Source organism: Elephantulus edwardii, unplaced genomic scaffold, assembly GCF_000299155.1.
Source record: "Elephantulus edwardii isolate Elephantulus edwardi_28Jun2011 unplaced genomic scaffold, EleEdw1.0 scaffold00329, whole genome shotgun sequence".
Taxonomy (NCBI): Eukaryota; Metazoa; Chordata; class Mammalia; order Macroscelidea; family Macroscelididae; genus Elephantulus; species Elephantulus edwardii.
In genome coordinates this window covers 1,604,823-1,614,362 of record NW_006400079.1, presented here as the reverse complement: position 1 = coordinate 1,614,362, position 9,540 = coordinate 1,604,823, and the positions used below count along the sequence as shown (strand labels likewise).

At 37.7% G+C, this 9,540-nt stretch overlaps 1 protein-coding gene across 1 annotated transcript in view; it reads left to right on the top strand.

The window, feature by feature from the left end:
• The window catches only part of AADACL2 (arylacetamide deacetylase-like 2), a 29,759-nt gene that overhangs the window by 8,910 nt on the left and 11,309 nt on the right, over positions 1–9,540 (top strand). The window contains exons 2-3 of the mRNA XM_006901551.1: positions 967–1,189; positions 4,592–4,661. Of these exons, the coding sequence (XP_006901613.1) occupies positions 967–1,189; positions 4,592–4,661 (293 nt within the window). The remainder of the gene's footprint in view (positions 1–966; positions 1,190–4,591; positions 4,662–9,540) is intronic.

Sequence of the window (9,540 nt, the reverse complement as noted above, 5' to 3'; positions counted from 1 at the left end):
CACACACACACACACACACACACACACACACACACTATTGAACTCAGAAAAAGAACTACTCACAATTAGATAAGTCACAGGTGTAGTAGGCAAGTCACAGATTGAGTAGTCAAGTCACAGGTGACAATTCAAGTCAGACTTAATCAAAATACAATTCTTTAGTCAGGACAGCTTCTTTATCAGCATTCACCCAGGGAAACCTCCCTCTAACCTTCAGCCTTGCAGCTCTGGGACCCTGTCTTGCAAGGTTGTGCCACTAACTTATTTTAGTTCTGCCAATGATGGGAGCTCCCTTGTACTCCCTAACCGCACCCTACTCTTCATGTGCCAGTTGTTTTAGTTCAGCTCTGTCTCATGCCATTCTTTGATTCTCCGCCATCTCTCAGGTGCTTCTGCAGTATCTCAGCCTGCATCTAATTCCATCCTGGCCAGAAACTCCTTGCCCAAATGATGCACTGCATTCTCTGCTCCTTCCTTCTTGAAAGCGATGAGATTCCTTTTTCTGTCTTCCAATTTACTCAAAGTAAGCCTAGCAGGATGGTATGATTGATCCATTAACTGTTAATCACTGTAGTTATTAATCTATACACCTTATTCACATGTTTCTTATAAAAGGTATTAAGCCAGCCAGTCCCCTTAGTGGGTTTAGAAACACCTCACATGTGTATAGTCTTACCCGGCATGTGGTGGAAGCCAAAGCCAATGACTGGAAAAGCCACATTTAATCTTGGCTATAGCACACTTTGATTAAACTGTTGTCTAAAATATTAAATATTGAGAGCTTTTAACAGTTAGTAGGTTATGCCGTATATCTACAAAAAAATTACTGGGGAATATTTTAATAAATGTTCTATTTCTTTTACCTTGCTCGTGTCTCACCTTTTTCTTCCTATTTTCTCTTTATATGAATTTGGGACTATTTAAAGACCAAGTTTTGTTTATCCCCCCCCTTTTGTTTTGTCCAAGGGTTTGCTCATTGAATGTACAGGTTTTATGAAACTTGAAGACTTGCTTTCCATGGTAATCATGCTGGATTACACTGAGCCACTTTCAGACGAATATGTCATGGTGACAGATACCACATTTAATGACATTCCCGTACGCTTGTACTTGCCAAAGAGGAAGTCTGAATCCCTAAGACGAGCTGTCATTTATTTTCATGGTGGTGCTTTTTGTTTTGGAAGTTTCAGTAAGTTCATCATCTCATGAAAAAAATGTATTACTGCTTGTATGTTTTTATAGAGCCAACATTTTGTATAAATGTACATATTTATATGCCAAGTAGTTATAACTTGAAATTTTGTGGTGGTGTTATTCTGTACGACTGAATAGGAGCCAACCCACAGCTGACCCTTAGTGGGTTTTAGGAGGCAGTAAATTACATGAGAGGAGATTGCCCATCTTTGTCCTGCAGAACGGTTGGTGGATTTGAATCACATACCTTTGCGTTGACAGTACAGTTACTTACCACTAAGTCACCAGAGCTCCCTGTAAATATTAGAGGAAACTAAAGAAACAAAAACAAACCAACCACACACACATAAACAAAAAGTGTGAACTCACTGTCATAAAGTCCGAAGCAACTCATAACTAACCCTCCTGCAGGTTTTCAGAGGCTGTAAATGACACAGAAGGATGGCCTATCTTTCTTTAGAGAAGCTAATTTCCAAATCATTCTAAAATTTACCTCTGAATCAACCATACCAAAGAAGACGTTATTGTACCACACCCTCAGTATGGCTTTTACTAATTATATATTGGATGTTATCAGCCGATATTTCTGAAGTGTATTACTCCGAAGGCTGGTTATATTGTTAGGATGGGTTTTAAGACGTTCACTGTAAAAACAGAAAGCCTTTTTTCAAGGCCAAAGAACATCATCTCATTATTAGAAATTAATTGGTTCTCTGTGTTGTTTCTCTGCTATTTGAGGGAAAATGGAAGAACTTCATGTTCTCTAAATTATGTCTCTCATATCCTCTGCTCAATCACCTTTGTCCAAAACACGTCCTGCTATTGATTTAATCACTGTACAAAATGTCTATCCATTTTTTCCATATACTTCAAGGAAAAGGTGTCTCTACTTTTTGACAAAATTTGTTTTGCTACCTTTATTGGGACGATATGACTCGTATCTTACTATTTTACATTCTCATTCTATCAGTGATTTCATCTTTCTTGAACCCCAAATCTTGAACACCATTATCATTAGCAGTAAAAATAATTTAAAAAAATATGAGTCACATTGGGAAAATCTGCTGTCAAGGATGCCTCCAGAGTGTTAAAGATCAACTATATCAATCTAAAGACTAAGTTGCTCCTGATCTAACCATGGTCTTCTCAAGCACTTGCTATGCATTTGAAAGGATGATAGAAGAATTGATGCTTTTGAGTTGTGGTGCTAGGGAAGATTGTTGAATCTCTCATGGACTGCGAAGAGAACGAGTATGTCTTTCCTGGAGAAGCTAGGGTGCTTGTTAGATGCAAGAATGGTCAAACTCTGTTTAACATGCTTTGGCATGTTGTCCTGAGGACCAGTTCTTAGAGAAGCACATCATTCTCCAAAGTGCAACAGGCCAATGCAAGAGAGGAAAATCCTTGATGAAATAGATTTACACAGTGCCTTTCCCAATGGGGTCAAGTGTGTCAGAGATGATGACGTTGACCTGGGAGAGGGCAAAGTTCAGCTTCATTATTCATAGGGTCACTAGGACTTGTAGTCTGTGAGATGAAGTTTCACTAGTCTTGCCTTTAAAGAAAACCCTGGCTGCACATTTTCAGTGGACTTAAGTATGTCAGAGATGATAAGAATGGCACAAGACAGGGCAGAGTTAAGTTCTGTTGTTTTTCTGTTGTCGCTGTTGACATCACTTAATGACAATTTCATCTTTGGTGTTCTGGTGAGCGGTAAGAAGTTGAGCTGCCAATCCAAAAGGCAAGAGGTTTGAATCCACTAGTTACTCCACTGGAGAATGATAGACAATCTTCTCCCTTGGGATTTACAGGCTCTGAAAATGCACTGGAGGGTCAGCTGTGATTTGCTTCTGACTTGACAGCACATGACAACGACGACAACAACTCAATCTCTTACTAAAATAATCAAACAAGGGAGACAGTGAATTCTTCATAGTTATGCTTTTAAAATATTTTGGTTCTCCAAGATTCTTTTCCGATCCTCTTTTTTTTGTTTTTGACTTTACAAGTACTTATTTCCAGCCTATTATCTTCACCATTTTTGTGCATGCTACGTAACATCCAGTGCTCTGTCTCCTCCTCTGACACAATTTCTGAGATAACTGCTAATTAGACATGCGCAGCTGAAGGAACAAGAGACACTTCAGACTCATTACGACTAAGCAAGGGTTATTTAGAAAACAAAGACATAAACAAAAAGGGAACATTCTTCTTCCAACCCAATATCTTAATTTTTTGTTTGTATAAACTCACTGCCTTAGAATAGATTCTGACTCAATCTGACACGCCATCAGGTTGCTGAGGTTACAATCTGTATAGTGGAGACTGTCTCAACTTTCTTCCACAGAGTTTGGTGGGTTTGAACTGCCATACTTTCAGTTAATAACCTAGCTAGCAATACACTGCACTGTCAGGATTCTTTGCAGACAGAAAAAGACAAAAGAAATTTAGAACCTAGCTTCCTTCCTAAGACATCCATCAGCAGTTATCTTTTTAAGATGGGAGTGCCATGAATGGTAGAGTAGATCATGTTGATTCAAGTTTCTCTGACTAGAAATAAAACTCAAATTCATTATGAATGAGTTGAAATTGACTTTTCAATGGGTTTTTGAGACTTTACATGGAACAAGATTGCCCATTTTTGTCCTGCAAAGTGCCTGGTGGATTTGAACTGCCCAGGAAGGGTCACTTTTGGAGTTATTAGCATAATTCCCTAAGGATAATGTTGCCGAGAGATTGGTATTGCCAATGAATGCATCTTACATGGACTTACAATCAATATATTTGGTAGCAGCAGTCAGGAGATCAAGCGACATATTGCACTGAGAAAATCTGCACTCAAAGATCTCTCCAAATTGTTGAGGAGCAATGATGTCAGTTTGAAGACTAAGGTAGATCTGGTTGAAATCACTTGCTATGTATCTGAGAGCTGGACAATGAATAAAGATGGCAGAGAAAGAATTGGTGCCTTTGAGCTGTGGTGTTGGGGAAGAGTAGTGTCAAAAGAACAGATACATCTTGGAGAAGGTGCAATCAGAGTAGTGCTCCTTGGAGGTAAAGATGATTGAATTTAGCCTCATATACTTTGGACATACTCCCAGGAAAGGTTCTTCCTTGCACAGTGACATTGTGCTTGGAAAGGTGGATGGTGAAAGAGAGGAAGACCCCCGATTGGGTGGATTGACATAGAAACTGCTTCAATGAGTTCAGATATTGTGAAAATGGCACAGGATTGGGCCAGGTTCAGATCTGTTCCTCATATGGTCACTATGAATCGTAAGAGACTGGACGGCACCTAACAAAAACATGTAATACAAATATTTGTTTGCAACTCTATAGCTTCAAGTACTGTTTGTGTTACCTTTTACTCAGCAACTTTTTTTTCTTTCTTTTTCAGAGCAGTCGCCTTATGATTCACTGAATAGATGGACAGCAAACAGACTAGACGCTGTTGTTATGACAGCAGAGTAAGAGAAATTATTTTCTTTGACTACTTTGATTTTTACCTTCACAGAGGCCCTGTTTTATAATTAAATCAACCTAAAACAGAACTTTTAAACATTGTTGTTGTTGTTGTTGTTATGTGCAGTAGAGTGGCTTGCGACTCACAGCGACCCTAAGTACAACAGCCCTAAACCCTGCTCTATCCTGGGTCAATCGCACTGCCTCTGACACACCCATCCCGATTACCCCAGTCACTGAATCAATCCACCTCATAGAGGGTCTTCCCCTCTTGCGATGTCCCTCCACCCTCCCAAGCATGATGTCCCTCTCCAAGGGCCCGTCCCTCCTTACAACATGTCCAAAGTATGTCAGACGAAGCCTCAGAATCCTTGCCTCCAAGGAACCGCCCAGTTTAACCCTTTCCAGGATGAATGTTTTCCTAGCAGTCCATGGTACCCTCAATACTCTTCTCCAGCATCACAGCTCAAAATATTTAACATTACAAAAATTATTGTTTATAAGGATGCAGGAAGTAAAAGTTAAGAATTGTAAGTAGGTCCGGGGGCGGGGGGGGGGGGGAGCGGGAATGTTGAAATCTGGATTTTTTTCCAGATTTGTATTACCCTTCTTTTCTTAGCTTCTCCTTAACCTCCAAGGTCAGCCCTTTTTACTTATTTTCAACACTCAGAACAACTCCATGTTTTCAGAGATATTTCTACAGTATAATATTAGGTTGGTACTTAAAAAAAAATCCATGTAGATTGTGAAGAAGGTGTTTTTTTGTGGCATAGTCCATAGGAAATTATACTTCTAACATAAAGATGACATCTCTCTGGTGGCTCAGTCCAACACTGCTCCTAAGGGAAAAAATGGTCCATTTCCTTCTACGTGATTTACTTCTTAGGATAACTCACTGGAGGGTCAGTTATGAGTCAGATCGAGAATTTGAAATAGTCTACTTAAATTCATTTAAATGTCTTATTTTATGTTTTAATACATTTTGTACATACATTTGAGCTAAACGTATGCATTTGGTCAAATCCTTATAAATTATCATGCTTCCCTAGATAGAGCAAACATGTTGGTTTCTGAGCCAATGCAAACACCTTCATCTGCTAGTTAAAAACTTCGAGGTGTTTTCATTCACTCATTTGTTGATGGGCAGTTAGGCTGCTTTCATCTATTCCCTACTGTGGATGACATCGAGATAAACATGAGAGTCCATACCTCTGTTTAAGTCACATCTCTTCTTTCTTTAGGATATATTCCCAGTAGTGGGATACCTGGATCAAATGGGATGTCTATTTCCAACTTTTTGAGAAAGAACCAGATGGCCTTCCATAATGATTTATGATTTTGCATTCCCACTAGATATATTCTAGAAAGGATACGGCCAGTCTCTTCCTTGGAGGCAAGGACAACCAAGCTTCGTCTTTCATGCTTTGGACATGTAGTTAGGCCAGGCTATTCCTTAGAAAGAGACATCATGATTGGGAGGTAGAGGGTTAGCGAAGGAGAGGAAGACTCGCAGTGGGATGGGTTGACACTATGACTTCAGCGATGGGTTCTAGTATCTCAGGGATGATAAAGATGGCACATGATAGGGCCAGTTTCAGAATGGATATTCATACAGGGTCCATATGAGTCCTACTCAGTTCAATGGCACCTAACAACAACAGCAACAGCAGCAATGAATAAGAGTTCCAATCTGTACACAATCTCCTTAGCATTTGCTATTTGCTACCCTACTGAATGTCACTATTGTTGCTGGGATGAGACAAGATACCATTGTTGGGTTTTTTTTGTTTTTAAATTATTTTTATTTATTCATTCTTGTACATTTTCTTCCCTTCCCCTCTCTGCTTCCTTCCTTAGTCCAGTTTGCAATGCATCTCTTATTAAAGATTGTTGTCCTAAATATAATATCTAATCATATATTCCTTTCAGACCACTCCTGTCCTCATTAGTTCTTTCCTTATTCTCTTTCCAACTCCCTGTATCAGTCCTATTTTATAACAGTGGTGTTATTCAGTATTTGTTCTTTTGTAACTGCGATATTTCACTCAGGCTAATGTCCTCCAGGCTTACCTATGTCATGCAATGTTTTACAAGTTCATTGTTTTTCAATATTGTGCAATATCCCATTGTGTGAATGAATCATAGTTTTTCGATCAATTGGTTTGTTGATGGGCACTTGGTTTGCTTCCATTTCTTTGCTCGTGTGAATAATGCAGCAGTAAACATGCGTGTGCATGCATATATCTGTTTTTGTTGCTATTCTGCTTTCCGTAGGGCATATTCCCAGGAGTGGAATGGCTAAGTCAAATGGTACTTCTATTTCCAACTTCTTTAGAAAGCACCACACCACCTTCCATAGTGCTTATACCGTTTTACATTCCCACCAGCATTGACTAAGAGTTGAACCTCTCCATAATCTTGCCACCATTTGTTGTTTGCTGTTTTGTTGAAATTTGCTATTAGTGCTGGGGTGAGATGATTCTTATAGTTGTTTGGATTTGCATCTCTCTGATAGCTAGGGATTTTGAACATTTCTTAATGATCTTTTTGGTCATCTGAATTTCTTCTTTGGTGAAATTTCTGTTCATATTATGTTTCTGTTTAGTTTTTGGGTTGTTGACCTTTTTCCTTGTTTTGAATTGCTGACATAGTTTGTAAATTTTAGATACAAATCCTTTATCAGATATGTCACTGGCAAAAATATTTTCCCCAGTCTATAGTTTTTCTTTCTACTCTGTTGGAGAAGTGTTTTGGTGTGCGTCTGATTTGATTCTTAAAAGGTCCCATTCATTTATTTTGCTCTTTCCTGGTTGTAGGCATTTCATTGTTCTTGGCAGTCTGTTTGTGTTGTAGTTTAGAACTTTTAGAGTTGTTGCTCGATTTTCTCTGATGAATTTTATAGTCTATGGTACATTTATGCAATGAAATATTACACAGCATTGAAAATAACAACATGAATAAATCTCGAAGATATGCTGAGAGAAATATCTCAGTTAAAAAAGGTAAAATGTTGTATAATACCATCTCTATAAAATAGGACTTACAAGGCTGTATAAAACCTATGTTATAAAATAAAACTGACATGGGAGATTTGAGAGAGACTAGTGGATAGATAAGAAACACTTCATTGGAACAGATGAAGGGAAGGATTGTTTGAAAGAAAAGTCTGATTAGGCAATATATGTATGACAATAACCTAGAACAAGAGTTGGATTACAAAGGGATCTGGGGAACAGGGAAGAGAGAGGGAAATGTACAACAATGAATGAATGAAAAGCAAACCTTTCTGTAAACTTTCATTAATATTACAGTTAAAAAGAAATACAAATGATTTAGAGGCATGAGTTGACCCTAGAAATATCTCAGATGGAGATCCCCATGAACCCCTTCTACAAAGTCAGCCTTTGAAAACACTATGGGCCACAATTCTACTTAAACACACGTGGGGTTATCATATATTTTATCACAAGTAGGAAACTAATTAAAAATGGAATTAGTTTTGTAAAAAAACCCCTAAACCTGTACTAATTGTAGTATTGCATATCAACATTGTTTGGGGGATATGTCTATGTTTAAATTATACTTTATGTAGGTTTTCTGAATATAGTTTTTTAAAAAAATTAATATTACTTAGTCTAAAAATTAATGCTAAAATTATAAATATTAGCATTCTTAAAAAATTCTCTTTGAAAATGAGGCTAATAAAGGGGTTTTGTTTTGTTTTATTAGCTAATTTGCATATATAGAAAAGAATTCCATTTTTACTCATCTTTAAAATATTATGGTAATTGACTTTTAAAAGTTTATGAGAATTATACTTCTCTTAGTATTGCTATTAAGGCCACAGAGTCAATTGAGACTCTTAGACACCCCATGTGACGGAATAAAACTGCCCAAATGTGTTGTTGTTTTGTTTTGTTTTGTTTTGTTTTGTTTTTCCTTAGCTGTGTGAAGTGAATCATCGGGTCTCTTTCACATGGAGCCTCGGATTGGGTTCAACCAACCAACTTTGTGACTGGATATTTATCAATTTACACTGCAAGGACTTTTAGCAATTTCTTGTCGTATTTATTTAAATGCTATCTACATATCATGATTTTTTAATTTTTAATTAACTTCTACAGTGATGAAGAATGTGGCTTCCTCGTTTGCAGAATTTTGAACCTAAATTACTTTAAAAAATATAAAAAAGCTAGTTACCTGGGATAATCTGTCAGTTCTATTGCCTTTATAAACCTGTAGTGTTTTTTCACCTGGTTTTAAAATATCTGTGTCCTCATCTACATTATGAAATCAGGAACCTCAGATGACTTAAAAACCTTTGTTTTTTTACGTATTTTTAAAATTAATTTTAATGAAAGTTTACAGAGACTAAGGGTTTCCAGTTATGCATTGTTGCACTTTTCTCCCTACCATTCCTCCCCACCCTCCAACTCACTCTTCTTTTTGAAAAGAAAAAGAAAACCACCTTCATTGTTATGCAATCCCTCCCCTCAAGCCCACTCCACTATGCAGCCTTCGCTCTGGACTTCTGTAATGACAAGAATACCCATTCATATGTCCCTTTTAAATAGTTCTATCCCTCCTCTGTTTCAATGCAATATACATCATTCATCCCCCTCCTTTTCTGTATTCTCTCAACCCCGATGTCAGTCCTGTTTTACATCAGTGACCCTATGCAATATTTGTCCTTTTTGACCGAGATATTTCACTCAGCATAATGTCCTCCAGGGTCACCCATTTTGCATAATATATCATGAGTTCCTTGTTTTTCAATGCAGCATAGTATTCCATTCTGTGAATATACCAGAGCTTCTCTATCCATTCATTTGTTGATGGGCACTTGAGTTGTTTCCAGCTCTTTGCTATCATGAAAAAAAAAAA